Raw genomic sequence first — 24,476 nt, 5'->3', positions numbered from 1 at the left:
CCTCCTCCTCCTCCTCCTCCTCCTGCACAAACACACAGTGTTTGAAGAGGCAGACACTATAGCAGCCTGTGTATGGCGGCCAGGTTCCAGCAGTATGTTTAAGTTGCCTGTGTTATAGAACCTACATTTCCATGTTCACCATAGCAGCCTGGCTTCAGTCATCTTTTGTCAATGAATCTAATTTCTAATTAATCTAATGAAGGCAGTTTACAATGAACAGCATCATCTACTCCCTCACCTCTCTGCTGGATGCTGAGCTGAACAGCCGTCTGCACAGTCCCCACAGGGCTGACGGCCTGGCACTCGTACTGGCCCTCGTCATGGGCTGCCACCCGAGTGATGCGGAGAGTACCAGAAGACAGGACCGCGTGACGGCGGTCCAGGGGTAACGGGCTGCCCCCCCTTGTCCAGGCGATCACTGGTTGTGGGTAACCGCTCGCCTCGCAAGGGAAGTCCACCGTGTGACCCTCCAGGACTGACTGGTCCTGCGGTGTGACTGTGAGCTGTGGGATCGCTGCAGGCAGAAGGGGGGGGGGGGGGGGTTGTATAGAATCCATAACAAATTAAGTGGCAGGATGAATAAACATCAGCTTAACTGATAGCATGAGCAATATAAAAATCTTGTTTGTAAATATCAGCAAGAGACACACTAACAGATTCACACATCTTTGGTATTTGAGAGCTGACATCTGCAAGCTCTGGAACAAGGTATTTTAAGAGTTACAAGTAGGAAATCACATCAGTGTGGAGGGGTTCGGCTTCATGCGAGAGCTGTCCTTACGCTGAGGGGAGACGCTGCCACCTGATTCACATTCTTGTTGTTGTTGACTGAATTTACTTTGTATAACATGAGTTCCTGTGATGTCTGACGACAATAACGACCCAGATAGCAAAATAAATTCAGCCCATACTTGGGCCACGTGCTTGTTTTCTTATGGCCCAGCATATGCCTGAATCTGGCCCACATACAGCACAATTGTCAGATCCTACTTCCACATCTGGACCAATTGTGGTTTACACACAGAAAATCTTCCGGAGGATAACAGCTGATATCTCCTGAGATAGCAATAAACAATCACTACATTAACTAGTGTGAGTAGATATCGGTTGAAAAGCACTGTTATATTGATAAATAGCTAATTAATAGCTTCTTATTGAGGCCCATGCCAAAGTTTTAAACAAGCTGAAACTCTGGAAGGACAGTAAAAAGATGATGCTGTAGAAAACACAAGATGCAGGAAGCTTTTTACAAACAATATTTAAACCACAGTGAGAATGTTCAAATATTTACATGCTGAGAAAATCCCCCTAGAAGAGAGCATTATCTTTTAATAAATCCAATGGCAAAATGGATTCCGATTCCTACCTTGTACAATAATATAAGCTGTGGCATGTATGGTGTCAACGTTATTGGAGGCAAAACAGGTGTATTGTCCCCCATCGGCCTGGACCACGTTCTGGATAAACAGCCCTCCAGAGGGGGTGATGTTGATGCGAGCGTCATTGGGCAGCGGGGTCCGGTCGCCCTTTGTCCAGGAGACCCGGGGCTGTGGCTGGCCTGTGGCACTGCACTCCAGGGTGACACTCTCTCCCACCAGTACCTCAGTGTTCTGGGGCTGGATCACGAAACTTGGCCGTGCTGGGGGGGGGGGGGGGGGGGGGGGGGGGGGGGGGTGAGAACGTGGGAATGGGGTTAGGTTAATTAGATGAGAGGTAATAACATTTTTCATTTGTCTGCTTTGAGAAATTTCATGGTATTAGGTAACCAGTGACGACCTGAATAAATGATGACAGAGAAAGCTTTTGAGAAACATTTGAAAGGTCTGTTCATGCACAATGATCATCAATAACGCCACTTTGTCTTTGACTGTAACTTCCTTCATGTGTAACAGAATGTGGTCGCATCCTGTCCATATTTGGCCAGTGGTTACAGTGGAGTCAGAGGAAATATGTACACAGCGAGGGGCCTGGCGTTTACAATGACACAGAAACAGGAAACGCACAACATCTGCTCTCAGAAACTGTTCCTTAACGAGGGGTTGTCACCGGGGTCATCCGTCACCCCAGCGATGACCCTTGGGTCATCTAGAGACGGCCCTGCTAATCTCCCACGGCGACAACTACTGGCACTATGACTGATTGATGTGTGAGTGTGTATATGTGTCAGGCAGAAGATAGAGAGACAGAGAGAGACAGAGAGGACAGAATGTACTTGTGTGTGTCTGTGTGAGTGTGTGGAGGGAAACTTTGACATGAAAGCCGGCAGGCTTTGCTCACGGCTCAGTGGGACATCCCAGTTATTTGACCTGCTGAACTCTGCAGGTAACCTCAGTGCTACTCAGAGCACAGACTCCCTACATCATCTCATACTGATGGTAAACCATAGTGTCACCCCCAATGACACTATAGTTAAACTAGGATATCTCACTCACAAAACCTTAATCCAACTCCTCACGTCACTTCTTCTCCAATTCCAATGAATGTGGAAATACATCAAGTTAAAGACTACATTAATGTTCATTAATAACGTTTAATTTTTCCACTTCCTGCTAAACATGAACATTATCAGCAGGAGCCTGTCATAGCACACCTGGCTGAAGCTTTAACGATCCCATATAGTATAAAGTCAGATGTCCATGTGTTGTTTGATTATAAAGCAGGTCTAGGTTCTATATTTATACTGTGAAAGTATCAAAGCCTCAGTCTACAGAGAAAAGCACACAGCCTGTGTTCTGAAGTGTTTACCTGAAATCTGCTTTATTTATATTTGGTCACTCAGAAAACAGTCAGCCAATCAGGCTCAGAGCCTCCTCTCTTCTGATTGGCTCACTGACCTGTTGTTGCTAGAGTTCCAGAGAGAAGCCGGAGAGAGGAGATATAAAACTACACTGAGAAGGTTTTTGGTTCTTAAAACTACAAATATATCTTCTTATGGATCAACACTTCAAATAAAACACAGGAGAAGTGTAAAATATGGGACCTTTAATCTGTGATGTAGATTACATTCCTGGACATTGCTATGACTGAGACTACTACTCTTCAGTAATTAAGAGGTTGCCTGAGATGAGCAGAGGTTGAGGTTAAAAGCAGCCACTTACAGGGGGCTCCGAAATACCGCAGTGTGACCTGTGAAGTCTTGACCTCCCCAGCCACGTTTTTGGCCATGCACTGGTAGACTCCCTGGTCTGTCTCCCTGGTGTCCTGGATCATCAGCGTCCCGTCTTCCAGCAGGTTCAGACGACTGTCGTCACGCATGTTTAGAGCGTTGCTGCCAGGAGTAAACGGAGATACACACAACTGATTAAACATAAACCAATACATGTATACAATATATTCTCATACTGTGCTTTTCTAATTCCATATAATCATAATAACACTATCAGTGATGGCTGTGTAATTATTGGCTTTATCCCTACCTTTTTTTTTTTTTTTTTTTTTAAATGGGAATGGCAATGGCACAACTCAGTGACTCAATTTATGGGGCCTGATCACATGCATTATATCAGCTTTAAACTGGAACTAGCTCAAAGCCTGTCATTGATGTCATATCCCTTATACCCATGTGTCAGTGTTGTGGTTGCCTGCCAAAAGCTCAAAATTGACTTTTTATCCAGTTTTAAGCCACATTTTTAAGATACAATTTTTACACCTTGGTGAGTTTCAGCTCTATATTTGAACCAGATGAAGGATTTTAGTCGTCGGACGTCTGGATCTGAAGTTATCAGAGAAACAAGCTGAGGAAAAGTTAGACAGCTCAGCTCCCAGCTGCTGGAGACGTCCTGTCCTGTGTCACTGAAGAGCGTCGCTGAATCTCTGGTTTTTAAAGTGAAACTACTCTATTCAGTGTTTCTACTGGTTTTAATCCCCTGGTGTGTTTGTTATGGAGAGGAGGAAACCTCTGTGGATAATTCGGCTGCTGGTAAAAACCTGCTGAACGTCTGTTTCATAAGTTATCAGAGAAACAATCAGAACAAAGGTTAGCATCAATCTCACCTCCAACTCTTCCCTGAGTCTCTGTCCTCCGTACAGCGTCGCTCAAACAATGACTATTAATGTGAAACAGCTTCCTTCAGTGTTTTTAACCGTTGTAATCACAGAGTCTGTTTGATTTGGAGAGGAGGACACCTCTGTGTAAAATTTGGCTTCCAGTAAAAACCTCCTGAACCACTGATACTGAAGGAATCCAAACCAGGTGAAGCTTACGGCAATGGTAGTGAAGACAACTCCCACGATCCCAGACTACTTCTTGACGTCATCCAAAGCCGTCATTTGTTATTGTTTTGATTGAGAGACCCCTAGCTGCAGAAGTTACATACTGGGCGTAACATTGGTGCATAACATGTAGTGTCTTACTTGTTCCTGAGCCAGATGATCTGTGGTTTGGGGTTGCCTTCGGCCCTGCAGGTGAAGTAGACAGTGTTCCCTGATGTAACGTCCACATCCTGGGGCTCTGAGGTGATCCTGGGTACCTCTGGAGGAGGAGGTCAGATTGGATGATAGGTGTAAATGCATATCCATTCATACGTATGTACCTGCATCAAGCTTCTAGTCCCACCTGCCACAATCTAGAAGCATTCTTTCATCAACATTTTTAACATAAAGAAGAATCCATGGGGATGGGGATAAATCTGTGTCCACCAGCATGTAAACCAAATCTCACCCCTTAACAAGCTGCAGAAATTCAGACTAAGAACACCAGCCCGTGTCTCCCCTTACCACCAAATTACTCCACATTAACACTGGGGCTGGGTGATTGCAGTGGCTTGGAAATCCTGTTTTGTGGTAACCCATCAAGGCCCGATGCGGATGCTCATCAGACACCACTTGTGCAGGGAGGTGGCACTTCATCTCAAGGAGGGTGGCTGTTTTGACAGCTGCTCCACCCGCTGTGCATTGTTCCGCCCCGCTTACAGGGGGAGAGAATAAGGAAGGAGGGAGGTGGGCGTGGTGTCCACCATGTTTCTAAGCAGACATTCTTCCCCTGCCGCTGCCTCGCTATGCAGACACATGGAGTGGAGGGGGTGGGGGGGGGGTTGCGTTGAGCAAGAATGGGCACGTTGGGGCCATCAAATTAGCTGCAGAGATTTAAATGCGGTTGAGTTACAGTCAGCTGCCAAATAGCCTGCCTGTCTGGCCTCAGACTGCAGCATTCAGTGAAAGCTGAATGAAACACAGAGTTAAGACGGTTGGATTTACTGTTATAGAAACCAACTGGACATGCACCAAGCAGACGCACACTGAAATGTGTGCACTTTCTTCTCTACTTGCAGTGTTGAAAGGTATCAAAGTATCAAGTATCAAATCAGTGCACTGAATATAAAACAATCAATGCACATAAAATGTTTGTAGTTGCCTTCTTCATACAATAGAAGCTGTGGTCAACTTAAACGAATGTTGGTCAGAGTGGATTTTAGCTGCGACTTGTTTTCATGGCAGAAGAAAAGTATCTGCTTCACTGAAACATCTCAAACCACTTCTACTGGCCACAGCTATTTTTCCTAAGACAACTAAATTATCCTTCAATCTCTTCACCACGCCATCCTCTTCTTCTTATAACTTAAATTTTCCAATTCTAAAATATGTAATGACATTAATTAATCATGATGTAAGAGCAAAGGTTACATCACATATTCATGTATCGCAGCCATCAGAAGAAAGTTTCAATACCAGTGGCACTACTCCATGCCACTGTTCCACTCATGAATGCACACGCACGCACGCACGCACGCACGCACGCACGCACGCACGCACAAACACACATACGCAGCATCCTCATCTCATAGATGGACTGAGCAGCTGCTGGTGGTCTGATCCTAGAGAGACCGGAGGCCAAATTCAGGGGCTCCTGACTCATATTTTACCCAGACCAGAGACACAGCTGGTGATGTGTGAAGACTGAAACAGCTGGTGCCTGCAGACCTCAGACACAAAAGAAGGATACACCTGTGTGTGTGTGTGTGTGTGTGTGTGTGTGTGTGTGTATGTGTGTGTGTGTGTGTGTATACACGAAACAGGGCTGACTAAGCTTACCTGGTTTATAGACTATAGTTTTGCTTTAAGTTGGGAGAGTGTGCGTAAGAATAGGCACATGGAAAACACATGCATGATGCTATGCAGCCATGTGTGTATGGCTTCACGTGTGCTTGCCAGATATGTGTTTTTTTTTTCAATGTAAAACTCAATTAGGTTTCAATCGGGTGGTCCTCCCTGGTTGATGCTGTTAATGTTGCAACACATTCAAGTTCCACAGAGATAATCAGGCTAATTTCCACTACAGATGACAAAATAATGCAACAGCTGAAAACAATCAGGGGCCAGTTTCACAAAGACAGACTTTGACTGTGGCTCAGATAGAACCATCAGTCAGACTTCAGATAGACGTCTGAGTTCATCTGCTGCACAAAGCAGTTCAGTTCTTGACTATCTGAAGCTGGACTGTGGTACACTGAATTCTGGGTAAATTAAGACAGAAAATTTGAGAGAAAATTTAGAATTCAACAATTACAATAACATTTTACTTTGGAAAGTCAGTTTAGAGTGAACCAATAAAAAGAAACATCTGATTTGGAAAAAAATAACTTCTCATCGCTCTCTCCACAACAATGTTAGCAAACCACATATTATGAGCCATGTTTTCCTGTGTCTTGTTGTTGGAAGCTTCTGGTCAGCGCTGGTGTCATTGATTATTACCATGGTAACATTGGTCTTGGTTTGAGTTAGCCTGGGGGTAGGGTGTCTCATTTTTTTTTTTTTATTAAAATGAGTCAGTCTTTATTTTTGTGAAACGGTCTGACTTGCATTAGACAAAACTATGAGCAACATGAGGACTGGACCAACACAACAGACCAGTCTGAGATATCTTAGTGAAACCGGCCCCTAGTCTTAAAATACATTTCACAGTATAAATTAAACTGGTCCATTTATGAAAACCCCTCCCCACATTAATCTACATACATGACTGTGCCTGTTCTGCATGTGCCAACAAACATCCCATGAAATCAGAAACATCGCACTCTTTTTTTTCTCCGTACCACAGTTGAGCTCCTCAGCCGTGAGCGTTGCCACCGATCTGCCCTGCAGGCGGCTGGGGTAGTCGCAGGTGGCGGCGGCCTGGGCATTACCCGACTCAGCGTACTGCTTCAGCAGGTCGGCCAGCCACAGCAGCTCACAGTCACAGTTTAATGCGTTGGAATCCAGTCGCCTGAACACAACATGTACAGATGCATATACACAGATCAATGAGACATGGCCACGTAGTCCATACATAAAGCATACAGTATGTGACATGTTACTGCAGGGTTGAGTGTGTGTGTGTGTGTGTGAGAGAGTGTGTGTGAGTGTGTGTGTAGCAGTGTTAGGCAAATCCTCTCTGGCAGTTTATGAGCTAAAATTGGTCTGGCACGGCCTGGCGCGGCCCAGCTCAGTCCAAACAGTGGGGCTCAGCAGGACCAGACTGGAAGACACTATCCTCCTGCCGTGGGAAACTATCTCTCGGCCTGGCCTCGTCTTCTGGTAACTGATCCAGCTTTCACTTCTACCACAATGTGTCCATTATCCATGACATGCCGTTCAGAAAATTGAACTGGCAATGATTTACACTGGTGAGGCTATCTTTCTGAAGCTCTCTTTGATAAACTGGTTTAGATGAAAGTGTGTTATGAACAGATGCAGCCTTTCAAGGCCTAATGGATCATTTATTTATTTACATATCCTCCAATAATCAGAGTGAAGTCAGTCTTAGTCTCTGCAGGTTTCTCTCTTTTTAAGCACACTGGCCTGGGATCTAACAAAAACCAAAAGCTCATGAATGACTGAGACAAGAGGGGAGAAAAACAATGGGAAGAAGCCAAACCACTGATTGTTCTTCACTATCTGTTGGCTGTAGGAAGGAGCTGTGTTAGATCTAAACAGCCTCAGAGACCTCAAATTCTCATATATGGGGGAAAATCAAGCATCTTTTGTGCATGACAGATAATAGAATTTTCTTTGCTTTTCCCCACCCTGCACAGTCCCTTCCAATCTCCACTGCAGCTGACTCAACAAGAGAGAACCATGGGAAGGACTGTGAGCCTGTGTTAGAAACCGTCTTCCAGCCAAAGAAGCGTGAGAACAGCGTAGTGTGGTTCCATGGCATTTAACCGACACACAAGCCCCCACTTGAGACAGGGTGTCATGGGGGGGTGGGTGGGGGGACTACAGAAATTGATGCAGGCATGCATTCTCACACAGCTGTTCCAGCGGTTGTTAGACAGCTTTTCCACTTACAATCGCTTCATGGCCTGAAGATGAGAGAAGGTTCCTGGGACGAGTTGGGTGATTCTGTTGTTGTGCAAAAACCTGAGGAAAAGAGAGAAAAACTCTAAGATGATTCATCAGTGCCCAAATCTATACGGCTAGCTACAACTATGCAGCAGGTCTGGAGTCTATAAATGGCGACTCTAACAAGAGAAATTTGTATAATTTGAATGAATAAATTGTTTTCAAAAATAACATTTTCAAAATTAATTTCCCAAAATAACAGTTGATATCTTATATGTACAAATATTGAGTGTGTTCCCTTTGTTAATATCATATTCCATTTTCCAAATTGGACAAGAAATATGATCATCTTCCCAGACATGCTATGGCAGCTCAACTTGATGACCCCTGAGACTTTTATTTCTTGGCTAAAAGCAAACATCAAAAATGTTCTTTTTTTTTTTTTTATGTAACGCTCCACCCAAAACATTTCCCTGAATCTGTTCATTTTTAGATAACTATAAATCAAGATAATCTTTGATCCAGTTGCTGATCTTCTATCCCAACCTGTAGGAAGCTGATCTACAGATATGCTCTCTGGACACGTCGCCAGAGAAACTGCTTTGACCGTGACCATGGAGATATTCCCACAACAAGCCACTCAGTTGTGCACCTGGGAATTCTTTCACTCCCCGTTCCACCTTTTTCTTTTTTTTTTTTTTTTTTTTTTGCAGGTGTCCCTCCACCTCCTCTGCCTCTCTAGAGACTGGGAAGTATGGATATACTGGGCAGCCACTCGCCCATAAACAGGGACAATGAAAGAGGAATTTAACAGGACCCTCTGACATCTGGTGGAGAGTTTTAGCAGCATCGACTACATCACATGTGCATGTTGACAGGAGGGTTCATATGCAGAGCTCTCGCAGGCAGTGTGAGGGACTACCAGCCTACATATGAAACATCATGGTAATCTGCGTGCAGGAGAACCACAGCTTTAAGTCATCTCACTAACATATGTGATGGATCGTTTATTGACAAAGGATAAAGACATGTTAACTGTGAAACATTATGGCCTCATGGAAACTATTTTATAGATCTGGTTTTATTATTGCGGTCATGGACAACAATAATAATGTCACTACTAAGTAAAATATGAAGTCCTCACATAAAGATAACCTTTTACAGATTTCACTGGAAAAACGTAGGAGTACTGGAGGTAAATTGCAACTTACCCTTTTTTGTCCTTTAATATTTATAATCTGCTTAGTCCAATCTGATCTTTATTTTTACCTAAATGCTGATGTGTTAAATATGGATCTGACACATTGAAATAACAGCTAAATTAAGCCCACCTTATTTTTCACAGGATACTTCATCAAAACAAATACTAGAGGCCCAACAGCAGTAAATAACACATGTTCTTTAGCGATGTTTTTGGCAATGATGTTAGAAAAGAAGAGACTGCCTTACATTTCTCAGTTCTAAATTATAAATGCAATGTCTCTTATTAAAGATGTCATAATAAACCTAGATTTGTTTTTCACCAACAGTCGCTTTTTTAAGTTTGGACCAGTGGGGGACCACTATCTTTCCTTTAGCGGGGGCAGTGGCATCAATAAAATGCATTCATCACACAATATAAGTTTAGAACTGAAGTCAGTCATGACGACCTCAGAGATGTTAAGACCCTCAGAGAGTATCTGCTGCAGACTCAGGTCTTTTGGAGTGCGGGGGGGGGGGGCGCACTCCTGAGGACCTTCTATGACTTTGTGGTGGCATCAGCCATCTTGCATGGTGTGGTCTGCTGGGGCAGCAGCATTTCCACTGCTGACAGGAAAAGGCTCAACAGACTGATTAAGAGGGCCAGCTCTGTTCTGGGACGCCCCCTGGACTCAGTGGAGGTAGTGGGCGACAGGAGGATGAGGGCTAAGCTTTCATCCCTGCTGGACAACATCTCCCACCCCATGCAGGACACTTTGATAGCACTGAGCAGCTCCTTCAGTAACAGGCTGCTGCACCCACGGCGTGTGAAGGAGAGATACCGCAGGTCTTTCCTTCCTGCTGCTGTCAGACTTTACAACAAACACCGCTATCAGTGACCTCACACGCCAAAGACTGACAATCCACCATGTGCAATACAGGTCATCTGCTGCTACTTTTTGTATTTAATTGTACATGTTATATTCTAATTCATTTTATCATATTATATTATTTATTTCTAAGTATTTTGCTTCATGTCATTTGGCAATCTGTTTTTCTTTCTTTGTACTGTCCACTTTGCTGCTGTGATGCTGGAAATTTCCCCGCTGCGGGACTAATAAAGGAATACCTTATCTTATCTTATGATCAAGTCCTCCAGTGTGTGGCTCTGTCACATGCTGAGTCAGTCCATAGTTACCCAGAAAGCAACACAGTTCTTTGGTACTGCTGCCCTGGGGTTGTCAACGTGAATAAATCACCAACAGTCGAATTCAATGCAAACGACAGACAACAGTTCAGTTCAGTCTTCCGAAACGTTTAAATGCATTTAGGTGACCTGTAACTGTTTAAGTATGTAGCCTGACTGCAGAAATTCAATAATATGTCTGTTTTCACTCATTGAAATTACTAAACAAAAATAGCAACTCAATCGTTGAACCAGGTTTCACTAATAAACATCAGATCTAGATTGCGCTTGATTTAATCATTAATTAAACTGATTTACCTGCCATGGAGTTGACCTTTAACAGAAAATGAACTTACAGTCGTTCCAGCTTTGGTAGGTGGGTGAAAGATTCCGGTTCCAAAGACTCGATGTTGTTGAAATGCAGGTACCTGGAGAAGAACAAAGTGTAGAGAAAGCACAGTAAAACTGGATTAGGGCTCCCTGTCTGACTAAATATAATGTCACTGTCCTAGCTGGCCTTAAGAGGGGGGGTCAGTGAGACCACTGAAGTGTCACCTGTCCATCCCTGGCACTTCAGATTACTGAAATACAACATTCAGAAAAGCTGATATGAAGCTCTAGATGAATGCAAACAGAGGAGGAGGAGGAGTTTGCACATCAGGCATTCATCTTAGACAGATATAAGATATAAATCTACAGCTGAAGGCTTGGGTTGGAAATGACACTGCCCACAGGTGACAAGCAAGTACAACCATTATTTCATGGAGTGCAAACACAAAATCCCAAAAGCCTTTGAGCTGAGAAAACATAGATCAGACCATGTGATTACAAATTAAAAGGTTAAAGGGAAATGAAATCCAACTGATAGCTGTGTGGTAACTGTAAGGGTTCAGTTGGGTGTCTGCTTGTTTCGGCAGGGAAAGCTTAGCTGCAGCAGCAACACAGACAGACACAGACAGACTGAAGCAGCATAGATTGTAAAATAAAATGCAACATTCCTCCACACAAGAAAAACCATTCTAGTTTGATCTCTAAGTGTATCTCAACTGTGTTTTTACAAGCTGTGCTCAACGTCCAACATTATGTCTTTGGGTGTTGCCTTAAGTATGTGTTGAAGAGTGGCCAGAGGAGAAAAACACATAACAGTCCAGACAAGTGAAAGACAAAAAGGCTTAATGAAGCCAGCAGTAAACTCATTTTAGAGGCCACTTAATCCCTCCTCTAGGATGAATGAACATCCCACACCAGTTATTTCACTACACTGTCAGAACTGTGTGAGACCCAGTATCGCTGTTACAACCTAAGACTAGATTATTCCTATTTGTGCGTGATCCTCCTATGATCACTGACAAACCCACTGACCTGCTGATAAAAAAAAAAAAAATCAACAGTTGCATGGTTGTGGGTTATATAGGTGTTTGGAGTTATTTATTCCTCCTAGAGAAGCCTGTGACTTCAGCCTTTGGCGTCTGTTGCCCAGGGTGTATGTTGAAGAAAATTAAAGTGTGTGCAATCTGACTCAAAACCTGTCACCCGCAGTTGAAACCCTTCATTATTGCAGCAAAATTCAAAACAGCTGCCAGGCATGGAGCCTGCTGTTGGAATAGCTTTTACTCCATGAATTAGCCATTTGTTCTCTGTTAATACGGTTAGAGTGAGGTATAAGTCACAGTCTCCTCCAACTGTGTTGCTGAGGAGAAGCTGCAGACCAGCCCTATTGGTTGTGATAATGACCTACTGGCTTATCCACATACTTGTGCATGATGATGACTATCCTGAAAATACAATCCGTACTTATAACATCATCAATAAGCAATGTGCTAATGTGTCAAACATGCTAGTGTATCAAGATACTCTGCTGTAAAAGCAGCATAAAACTAGAAGCTTCTGAGTGTCATGACTTACAGGAAGCGGTTGAATTTTTAATCACACACATAATACGCTGAAGTTTTCTCACAAATAAACACTGATTACAACAAACTGGAGCGGAGGAGCGGCTCCTGCAGTAACAGCTGAGATATGCGAGTCGTGCTCGGCTCTAAAGTGGAGGCTGCGACTCCAGCGCAACACTGGGCTAGCCGTCATGCTTTTGAAGCTTTGCATGGTCCGTTGTCCTGACCACAAGACATGCGACTCATGCAGAGGAGGATCAAAGGTGGTCAGCGCGACATACAAGCTGTCTCTTATACACATCTGTGTAAGGCCTTCACAGTCAAGTATTCATAAAAGATGATGTCATCACATTTGTGACATCATAGCTCATCAATCACTAATAACCATGCAGACCTTACCAGGCTTCATGAGTGGGGGGGTTTACAGACAGAGAGACAGTAGGTGGGAGGAGGAGGAGGAGCAGCAGGGCGAGCAGAGGGAAAAGGTGGACGAGGAAGTTGGTCACTTACAGTTGCTCAAGAGAGACAAGCCCCTTAAATGCTTGTCTGTCAATTGATTGGATTTCATTCTTGTACAAATAGCTGGAAGGAGAGATAATCGGTAACATTAGTAACACACACACACTCACACAGGATCATCTGAATACTGCCTGGTTATTATGAGAGAAGGAAGGGAGGATCTGATCAAATAACACTGACTGTTTAGCTGCCGTTTTCAAACGATATGATGCATGTTGTGCTGCTACTTGTGCAGTGTGTTTACTGTAGATAGAGACGAGTGGAGGAGGCTAACTCTCTACAAACTAGTGAGGATTTGGAACAGGTTTAGAGAGAATCAGTCACACTGCACAATTAAAACTTATTGCACTGAGCTCAATGTTGAGCCCTGGCCGTAACATTACAACTGTTATTGCCACATCTACAGTAAATGTTCACAGTGCGTTCTCGCTCCAGCTACAGATGTGCTTGACTAAATAGAAATTCGACATGGACTGTGGTCCCAAAAAAGACTCCTCTGTTTGACGGAGCACTTCACAGATCATTGTGTCATTGTAAAACTGCGCAAAACATCACACAGTAATAAAATCAACACACTTTCACACAGCTCGTTGAGACTTTTATCAGAAAAATATAATACTATAAAGCCCTCATAATGCAGTTAACGAGTCCTAGTATCAGATTATAAAGCTTTACATTATAAAAGAAAAGATTAGATACTTGCACACCTCAGGAAAAAGGAAGAAAATATAGTTGTTACCACGGTGTGCGTCAAATAAAAATGAGTCATTATCATTGGACAAACAATAAATAATATAATATCATTATTATATATGTATGTATATAATATAAATTCCTTGTGAGTCAGATCTTTTCTCCACGTCTCCACTTTTCTCGGTGACCTCCACATTCAAACAGACTCATGTCCTATGCAGCCTGTATAGGATCAACGTGGTGTCTGAGCACACTGAAAGAAAGCGTGTCTTCCCTCCATCGTTCATGTTGAAGAAATGTGAAACCAGGCTTACAGCTGTCTGCCTTTTCATCTCCCACCATCACGATGAGGCATGATGGGAGATACAGATCTCTGCACGAGTGACAAAATGTATGGAAAAGTAAAACATCTCTTCGTCTCTGCATGCCATTCTATATGTTACAACCTATCTGTGTCAACGCTTTCAGGATTGTTACCATAGCAATACAAAAAATAAACAACTTCATCATATGTAATATGGTAAATGATAGAGACAAATTGAGCTAAGAGAGATATGCTGCTGCTTTAACACCCGAGGCCCTTCTACTGGAAAATGACTGATGACAAACCAAAACTGTTGTTATTATTACATTCCCATGCAGAGCAGTTCTGTAAAAAATAATGATGATGCTGAAAACTTGGATCATTTAGTATAATCTGTTTACTTTAGCAACACTGCAGTAACCAGTGTTATTACAATACCCCAAGACCTCCCCCACATGATCCTGATGACTTTGTGAATGAATGTGAAACACTGCTGACTGCAGCTCTCTGCCTCTGGTGTGGGTGTGTGTGTGTGTGTGTGTGTGTGTGCACAAGCTTAGCGTGTGAGGTTTTACATGGGAAACAGGATTTGGAAGTTGTGGGCTCAAATCTCAAGAGGCCTCACTTGACCACATATCCTTAGATAGTGGTATTACTCATCCAAGAGGAGACAGTGTGCACTTATAAACAGCCATGTTGAAAGCACACATCACAAAAATCACTCAGTTTGTGCAAAACTCGTTTTGTTTAGGTTTTGGTTTAAGACCCCAGAGGATTTTTTTTTCCTGACTTCCGTCGATCACTTAAATGATCTACATCAACACGCATTAAGGGAAACCTACATTAATATAATTTGATGCAAGTACAGACCCCAACAAAGAGTCTGTTCCTGTCATAAATACACTGACAGATATTTACAGATGGGTGTAATCCGACTGAATCATTGGAAAAGGAAAAAACAAACAGTGCAGGGTTCCCACAAAGAGGCATGCTGACCTCTGTTTGGATTGTTTATGGAGGTGGCCGTGGGACAGAGGGGCCGCTGCGTCGACAGCCGCCCGGCCGTTAGCTTGGGAGGAACATGAAAGAAGACAGGGGGTGGACTTTTTAACGGGGTCCGAGGGAAGTGAAGAGGTGAGGAGGGAGATACGATCTAGCCCGCAGCTATAGAGCACTGAATCAGCAGGGAGGGGAGAAGGGGGGAGGGGGCTGGGGTGGGCTGCACCTTACCTTAATCACAAAGGTTGGGGCAACGGTGCAGGCTTTAGATCATCTCTGCTTTAAAGCGAGAGGGGGTCTGTAATTATAGCTACTGAATAGCTGCGATTAATTACAACATAAAGAGGGGGAGGGGTTGTCCCTGGAATGTGGATGTTTGTGTTTGTTTTTCAGTAAGTTGACAACAGAAAGAGAGAAAACATCCCCCCTCTTCACCCTTTCCTTCCTCTCTCTTGTTGAGTGCTTTACAGTATATGATCTCGTATCAAGTGTGCAGCACTTATCCAGAATACAAGCTGGACAGTGATGTAACAGAGTGTCACACCACGTCAGACACACGGGCCGTTAGCAGTGATGCTGCTGATACGGTGTGTCTTCATCAGCCGCCAGACAGACCTATGCAGACCACTAGCTCTGCCCAATCAGGGACGACATCAAGCGTGATGTCATCTTTAGTCTCAAGATGTACAAAACATCCCATTAGATATCTTCAAGTTCTGTCCCAGTGTGAGAATATTGTACGTAGTGGAGCTGTCCTCTAAAAGCAGACGAGCAGATGGAGGAGCGACAGTACGGCACGCTGTAAACTTTACAAAGCTGGTCTTGTCTTAAAATGAAAACTGTGATGGAAGTAGAGACGGGTGATGGAAATGGAGGGCAGCGTGATGCTGGACAGCAGCTGGTCAGCTCTGATATGGTGTCTGGCTGACAGTGCTGTCAGCAGTCTGGCAGGAACTAATAATACTACTAGGAAATAATAACTGAGCTATGACCAAGACGTCAACTTTTATTTTTTTCTGACTGACTTGTGAATCTGTTTTCACATCCCAGATGATGAACACATATTAAAGGAGAGTCATGTATAAGAGTCTGCATTAGTTAGAAGTGCTGACTGTGAAAATCAGCCTTAGTAAGTAGGTCTTCTAACATCTAAGTGAGGAACTCAGACCATAACTAACTGTGAGCACAGACAGTGCTGTCACCACAACTGAGGCCGGTGGGATGGTAATGTAAGTGACTAACAAAGCGAAACCCTGAGGCTACACACACCTCAAACCCTCCTCTGTTCTCAGCTGTGCCTGCAGGTCAGGACTTCCAGACATGTAAGTACAGAGGATCAGACAAAGGGGAGACTTCTCATTGATGCCGTTTCCGCAAACTGCGCTGATATATTTCCAGCAGCATCAGCTGTCCTCCACTTTCACAGTCTTATACACTCATGTTTTATTTTTGCAACAAAGTGTCTCGACGTGTTTCACCATGCTTCTTCTTTTTCTGCTGACTGATTAAACACTGGCCTTTTCCCTATTGAGACTCATAGAACAAAAATACATTATCTCAAGATCTAAAGAGAAAAAATATTGCCATGAGTCAACTCACAGATATTTGAGGTTTTCCAGGTCTTCAAATGCCCCCCTGGGGATCCTTCGTATATGATTGTTGTTGAGGAGGCTGTGGAGTAAAGAAAACAGGTGATTTTGCAGATACACGACAGTAACCAATATGACAGTTATACCCTTTTTCAATCATTGTTTGCGGGTATAAGTGGGTTTTTATTTAATGCAGGTAAATCCCTGCATTAAATAGAGAGTGGAGGAAGAGTGAGCTGCTAGCCACCGTGCAAACTGGTGAAACAGATCTGTCACGTCTCATTACCTGGTTGGAGCTCCTGTAAAAGTGTCGGAGCCTCTGTGTGAAGGCGCTTCAGTCTGCGAATGCGTATTTTTAAAAAAAAATATTTCGGGGCTGCAGCTCACTCTGTGTAGCTGCGCTGTGTCTGGTGTAACAGCACGGTGCTGGGCAGGTGACAGGTGTGTCTACAGTGTCTGTGCTCTGAAAGACGTTACAGCAGGAAAAGGAATGAAAATGTGCGTGTTCACCCATGTGTTCCGATCGGAGCCGGAGCCGAGAAATACCCGTGTCTACTGCAGAGTCATGTGACCTGGGTGTGAATGCCAATTGAACCCTTTTCCGTTCCCGACAAAAGCCTGATGTTAGCGAATCTTCCCAGGTTTTTTGGCCGATGGAAAGGGGCGTAAGTCTGGTCTTGGCTAATTCTAAATGGCGTATGCTATGTCTATATCAAGACAAGTTGTAGTATAATGTAACTTGCAGTTGTTTGTATCGGTTGCCCTCTTTCCACTGTCTCAGCTTGTTCACACTATTTCGATTTGTTCTGCTGTATGAGATCAGGAGGGCGGCGATTGAAAATCTGCACTTGCATTTGTAATGGTTTGTAATCATTTCTTCTATTGTCTGTGTGGTAACATAACAAAAACAAGACATTATTGTAGGAACAAGCTTCTGATAGGAAATCTACAGAGGTTAACTTGAGAGAAGACAGAAGGCTCTCCCCTTCATCTAACATTACAGACATACTTCTGTCTGTTGAACAGTGATATTAGACAAAGACTGATAGACTTTAGGACTGTTCAGTCTGTGGAACTGCAGCCTGAAACCACGAAGAGCTGTTCAGGATATAAAGCCCTCAACAGTCCAAATGGCTGGCTGCCTGGCTGATAGGAAAAGCTGGGCTTTTCTCCCGCCTTAAAGGACTTCTCTTCACTTTGAAACTAAATCTAAGCCACCATGTCCGTACCCTGCACATACTCTCATGTTTATTAACTATCATGGATCTATAACTGAATTCACACATCAGCTTCACTTTCAGCGTTGTTGTAAGATGAGAAAGCATCTCAATAATGTTTGCAAGAATGTGAATAACGTGAGGTGTGTTTGATTCATTCTAGCAGCTCAGCTGAGCAGTCTAAACTGTGACCATCTCGAGATACTGATGCGGCCACATGAGCTGATGCCGCACGCATTCCTCCAACATTTCAAGACGGCTGCTAAACTAATGTACTGACCATTAAAAATACAATACTTGGAACATTTCTGCTTTATTAGCTTAGCAATGCACCATCTAGCAGGCTGGACATATGATAAATAGCCCTGTGGGTGGAAGTGGAAAAATAAATTCCTCACAGATTACGAGCTGACCTACATGTGTGAAACCACAGCAGAACAGTGCAAGAATTTGCCCGTGCGTGTGTGTGTGTGTGTGTGTGTGTGTGTGTGTGTGTGTGTAATGCAAACAGGACTTTGTGAGGAAGTGACAATCATTCTGCAGAGTGCTGTTTAAAGGAAATGGGCTTGATTAATTTTCAATAGGAGTCTTCTTGAGGCACTGAAATTTCTTACTAACAGGATGTGGATACTCTGCAACCACCTTTTACCCTAATGTTATGTAGGGAACAATCTCATACCAAAAACAAGGATATACCGTATGTCAACAGAAGTTCACAATTGTGCATGCAGAGCGGTGACGAAGACTTACAGTGTGTTGAGGTTCTTTAATCGTCTGAAGGAGCCCGGCTGTATATCCTTGATTTTGTTGAACCTCAGGTCTCTGCAGAGGAAAAGGAAATATGTTCATATTTAAGAAAGTATATCATTAAATAAACCACAGAGAAAAGCTGTGCATAGATTCAATAGTTACACTTGGAGGATTTCTTAAAGGTCCCATGTAGTATAAGGAGAGATTCCCATGTGTTGTTTGATTATAAAGCAGGTCTAGGTTCTATATTAATACTGTGAAAGTATCAAAGCCTCAGTCCACAGAGAAATGCACACAGCCTGTATTCAGAAACTGAGCCTTAAAACCAGCCATCAGGACTTCTGTAACTTTGTGACGTCACAACAAAGCAGTAACAGCTCTCAGACATGCCCCAAGCTCCGCCCAACATCCAACCTTGCAGAATTTGGTTTCCAGGTGTTTACCTTAAACCTGCTATATTTTTATTTGATCACTCAGAAAATAGTCAGCCAATATGAAGAGAGGCTCAGAGCCTCCTCTCTTCCGATTGGCTCACCGACCTGTTGTTACTAGAGCTCCAGAGAGAAGCCTGAGAGAGGAGATGGTTTTTGGTTAAAAAACAAATATATCTTCTAATGGATCAACAGTTCAAAATAAAACTCAAAAAGTGTAAGATATGGGACCTTTAATGTGTACAAAGCAGGATGCACACATCTGCATGAACTGAAGACCACAGCAAAGCCAACCCTGAAGGATAATTGGACACATTAGTCACCTCACAAGAATGTCTTTGTCAAGCTTTAATCATGAGAGCACATTTATATAACATTTGCCCCAAAGATAACAACCACAAGGCTAAGTTGCAGCTCTCAGCAGGTTGCAGTGTCTGTCTCCTGTGTAATGATAATAGGCTATAGGCTGACGTGACACTAATCACTCTTTGGTCTTACAACAAATGACTTGGCATATGCCCTGAAAGTGACAAGCTAAAGACGCTAATGCTGCAATTAGCCGTGTGAAGGTAAAATCATTTCTTAACCCCAAGTGGCGTCACCAGCTGCGGTGTGTGATGTGAAATTTGAGCGTCTCATCTGAACAGTGATGTTATGTTTGTGGAACTTGGGCTCTAAGTCATCTGACCTTCAGCTAAACCATTTGATTAGTGTATTTTTGTAAGATAAGTTCAGCTAGTACTACACACCCTGTAGCAATTTATGGGTCTTTATTGGTGATTTGATCCACAACAACCATGGTAGACAGACAGGCTGCGCATTGAGACGACTGAGAGGAAGACCTCCGGCCAGACAGATGAAGAGAGCATTCGGATGGATCGCTGCACAGAGGTGAGGGAGAGCTGCATCAACGTTTCTCCTCTATAAAACCTCAACTCACCCAGCAACAGCTTGGACTGTCTACCAGCATTCTTGTTAGCCAATGACCTTACAAAGTAAATACTCTGGGACTGGGTCACACAGACTTAACATACTTCACTGATTATGCAAAACTGTAAAAACACCCGAGTGACGAGAATCTGGAGATTTTCTTTCAGTTTGGAGGAAAATAAAAGCCGCTTTAGTTTTTTTGCTCTTCTTATGTTAAGTAACGTCTGATTTCATTTAGATGCTGGATCTCTTAGCTTAGCAACCATCTTGTCTATTTCCCTTTATGCACATGAGGCAAAGAGCCATAAAGCTATACTTCCCTGAGTTTTTGCTTTCTTGTATTTCTGTGAAATACAAAAAAAAAAGAGAAAATCAACTGATTTCATAGCCAGTGAAATGTTTATGGGTCATTCGCTCAGTAAAAGCCTTCACATATGGATCCAATCAGACTGAGTCCAGCTTTTTCATATGCTGACTTCCTTTTATATAGGCTGAGAGCTCGCGCAAGAATCCACTCAAAGAGCTTTTCTCTAACTGACGTGCTTTGTGAGCAACATCCTTCAGCTATGGTGATACTGTTGTTTCTGGCACCACCGTCAGTAAGTGAGGAACTTCATTGTGTTCTTAATGTCAAGGTAATGAGTGCAGGGGTAAGCACATCTTTATTTATGTAGCACTCTTCAAAACCAGAGCTTCACAAAAACATGTCATGACAAAGGTGTATGGGTAAATAACTTAATCAAAGATGTTACAGTTAACAAAATGAGAGGATGGGCACTGCTGATCATGATTTTAAATGAATGGCTAGCTTTGACTAAACCATGATACCTAAGAAATTAGAACATTTGAACAAGAGAACTTAACACCAACATGTTTGTTGTATTTGGAGCACTAAGAAAATGAGCTGTCTTCTAAATGGAGAGAGGGGTGAGGGTCTTCCATGGAAAGAACAAGGATCAGTGCTGGGTGAAGAGGTTGGAAAACATGTCTCTCCAGGCAGCGGGCCCATGGCGAAGAGTGCACTGCCCAGACATGCTGAAGCAGGGGCTGTCCTGCCTGCCTGCCTGCCTGCCTGCCTGCCTGCCTGCCTGCCTCCAGCTCTGAGGGATGAAGGCAAGTGGGAGGAGAAGGGGAGCAGGGCTACGTGCTGGTTTAGGCGGCACCCGTCTGAGGGGCACATTGCACATGAAATCAGTGGTTCTGATCTCTGCTGAGGGTCATGGTTGTTTCAGAAGAATTCATGGAAAAGCTTGAAGTGGCTCAAACAGGATCCTCTTCACCCCACATACTCAATAGGTCAACTCCAGATCTGCGTCAAAATACAATTTGTTTCAGACTTGAAGCTAAATTTCACTGCAGCCAGACGAGCTATCATTTCACCACGCACGCACGCACACACACACACACACACACATCTGTTAGCTGATAGCTACCCGAGTTAAGCGCTTGATTTAAAAAAAGTGGAAAGGCACGTTCAACAACAATAAAGGTGAACTGTGTTAAACCGTGTGTAAGACGTAGAGTAGACTAAGAAAACCTTGTTTATTTTACCTGGGTAAAGAATGAAACCATTTTTGCTTTTTTACAATTTACAATTAAACGTCACTGTGACACCAAACAAAAGCTCAAAAGGTGACAAACACAAAACTTCACCGGCTGAAGTCGTCACATGAAGCTACCAGCAGAAATGAAAACCGTATCAGAATTTTCAACTACAAATACGGTGAAAAACCACAACCAACTCACTAACAAACACTCGGATAGTGTCTCTGCCTCGCCATCACATCCTGTGTGCCCAAATTCAGACTAAATGAAGGTGTCACCTCTCCCATGAATACAGAAATATGTTTCGTGTACATGAGGGCATATGATGCATGAAGATTTTAGTGGGAATGGTCACTTTTGAATTCACTTTTCAATATCGTTCGTCTCATACTGTATTGTCACACATAACATATACATTCAAACCCCCTTAATAGATATTACCATGACTACACACACTGTTGATTGCTGTGGGTGAATGTGAGTTTCTTAACTGAACCATAGCTATGTTGTTTTGCCTCTGTGTGTTTGTGTGTGTGTGTGCGTGCGTGTGTCTCACTTCCACGGCTGAGATGACTTTGTTTGTACAGAAGACTAAATAAGCGGAGTCAAGCAGAGTGCTGTCTGCTGCAGCAGGGTGTCGACTGGAGCTGATGACATCAGCACCAGTGTATCTCACAGGTTGCTCTCAGTCTTCACAGTGAGCCAGACTGAAAAGATGCTTTAGATCACAGACTGGCAGCACTGGCACTCTGACCTGACCTGTGTGTTTGCCTGAGTGATTGTTTTGTCTGCAGATCTGTTGATAAAAACTCTGACCCTGCCCATCCATCACAACCCGGAGACAGTGATTTGTCTCACACTAAATCGCACTTCATCCCCTGCTCAGAGCAATAAGGCTGACACTGATTCATAAGATCTACATATGAAAGCAAAAATCCACAATTGTTTCGCCGCAATTAAACAGGAAGTAATGACTACATTGTGTCAGAGGAGGCAGACGCTCTGTGAAGCTGCTTTGTGATGGTTTATTGTACAAGAAAAGAGCAGGGGACAAGAATGAGTCACTCCCCAAGGGGGAAAAATACAGGAAGAAACAAGAAGAAGGCATTTAGTAAACAAGACATTCTTCAGCGAACAGTCAATGTAGTTGTTACACAAAAATGAGCACAAATTACAGAACATTTTATGATATTTATTGCAGTACTTATTAAATGAGTCTGTTAACTCCTGTTAATGTGTTTTGATGGCACTTGGCCAGTGGGAGCTATAAAACAGTGAGGCTAACAGCCCTGCAGAGGGGCTGACACACTATTCTAGGTCCAAATAGAAAGCCTGAAAGTGAGCAGCCTCTCCGGCTCAGTAAAGAAGGAGCCATGGGAACTTCACAACAATAGCTCTAATACAGTGAGACTACAACAAAGGATCATTTGATTTCTTTTGGAAAACAGCGAAATTTTGCATTTGCCCACACGGGATGGTAGGCCCGTATCTGAACATGCTACGCTCATGAGAACTGTGTCAACAGACAGAGAGAGAAAATGTTTCTCTTCAGGTTTTTTGGCATAAACCTGGCTCCGGCCTTACAGGTCTCAGAAGATAATTAGGATGACCTATTTAGACCAGACAATGCTGACAATCTGCTGCAGTGTTTTGGGCACAGTGTGTCTGTGATGAAACCGCAGGTCCAGTGAGTGCACTGAGGTGATTTAGGGACGGAGTAACTCTGCCCGCACGCAGAGGAGTTATGCTGCGTTTCATTTACAGTACCTCGGACGGCGGATGCTGGAGCTGGGAATGACGTCACTCAACAGTTGGCCGTGTTCCAGTCGGAAGCTTGGTGTTGTTGTTGTTGTTATTATTAGCACAAACAGTTGATAACATGCATGTCATTGTATTTTACTAATACAAACAATGTAGCAACATGTCCACAGATATATACGTTGGAAAGTAACGCCAATAACACAGACGAGCTACTGAACATTTACATTACTACAGCTTTCACTTCTGTTGCTAATTTGACTGCCAGTCAAAAAATAAATGAAAAAACGCAGGAAGAAATAACAATTCCCACACTAGTTGTCCTAACACTAGCCTTGCCAGTACTGTCAATTGATGACGTGTTGCTATGTTACAGTATCTACCGGAAATCAATTCTTCTACGCTGCTCTATAACGGCGGTTGCCAGTGGCTGCACAATGCAACTTCCTGTGTAAGCTACTGTTTTAGAGCGGCAAACATGAATTGATTTCTGGGAAAACTGCCGTTTGATCTGGGCGTGATCGGTCCATAGTCTTGGATACTCGCTGATACCATATTTTCTGCAGTGTTTGGGGCATTTCCAGAACAACTCTAGTTGGTGTGCAGAGCGATCTTGGACTTTGAGCTCAGAGCTGGTGAGGTTCCAAAATTCAGGGGCCGTTCCAGTTGAAATTTCTGACCTGGGAAGTCGGAATTTCCGAGTTCAAATTGAATGCACCATTATAGTACTTATTGATCAGTGTGTTACTATAAACAGTTAAAATGCTAGCAACTCTAGTCAGGGGATTGACACATTTACTAAAATACAAACACTTATATTTTGCAGTCCTTATGTAATTTACATAATCAATACAGACTCTGAAGTGATCACATTAACATTAGGCAAACCATAGAGCAGCTGTAAGGCTTCACCTGCCAAAAGCATCCAGGGAGCTCTGTAATTCATGCCCCTAATTCAAAATTCAAACGTAGTTTTTGAACGTAGATTTCATGCCAAGCCTCAATCTGATGCCACTGCTAGATAACTTTTGCTATCATATCAATGAGTGTTAATTAAAGTAAACTGTCAGGTTCAAACAACCACGCCCCCCTTAGCCAGCAACCTCAGAGGATTGACACAGACCCAGTGAGAGCTCATACACAATGACACAACTACACGTCAATCACAGCAGTTGGGTTTAAGGGGCTGGATTGTTCTGCTCTAACATCCAGTCTCCATTATAGG

The 24,476-nt window shown here is 43.3% G+C and overlaps 1 protein-coding gene across 1 annotated transcript in view; it reads right to left on the bottom strand.

Annotated features, from left to right (window-relative positions):
* pxdn (peroxidasin) overlaps positions 1 to 24,476 on the bottom strand; it is a 57,915-nt gene that overhangs the window by 25,831 nt on the left and 7,608 nt on the right. The window contains exons 2-11 of the mRNA XM_023394738.2: positions 18,588 to 18,659; positions 16,631 to 16,702; positions 13,027 to 13,098; positions 10,981 to 11,052; positions 8,266 to 8,337; positions 7,032 to 7,201; positions 4,354 to 4,471; positions 3,099 to 3,268; positions 1,367 to 1,639; positions 239 to 514 (exon numbers count right to left, since the gene is read on the bottom strand). Of these exons, the coding sequence (XP_023250506.1) occupies positions 239 to 514; positions 1,367 to 1,639; positions 3,099 to 3,268; positions 4,354 to 4,471; positions 7,032 to 7,201; positions 8,266 to 8,337; positions 10,981 to 11,052; positions 13,027 to 13,098; positions 16,631 to 16,702; positions 18,588 to 18,659 (1,367 nt within the window). The remainder of the gene's footprint in view (positions 1 to 238; positions 515 to 1,366; positions 1,640 to 3,098; positions 3,269 to 4,353; positions 4,472 to 7,031; positions 7,202 to 8,265; positions 8,338 to 10,980; positions 11,053 to 13,026; positions 13,099 to 16,630; positions 16,703 to 18,587; positions 18,660 to 24,476) is intronic.

Source organism: Seriola lalandi, unplaced genomic scaffold (genome assembly GCF_002814215.2).
Source record: "Seriola lalandi dorsalis isolate HSWRI2012SDOR001 ecotype SW California unplaced genomic scaffold, Sedor1 jcf7180002054953, whole genome shotgun sequence".
NCBI lineage: Eukaryota > Metazoa > Chordata > Actinopteri > Carangiformes > Carangidae > Seriola > Seriola lalandi.
Note: the sequence above shows the minus strand (reverse complement) of the source record. Positions and strands in the feature narration are given on the sequence as shown.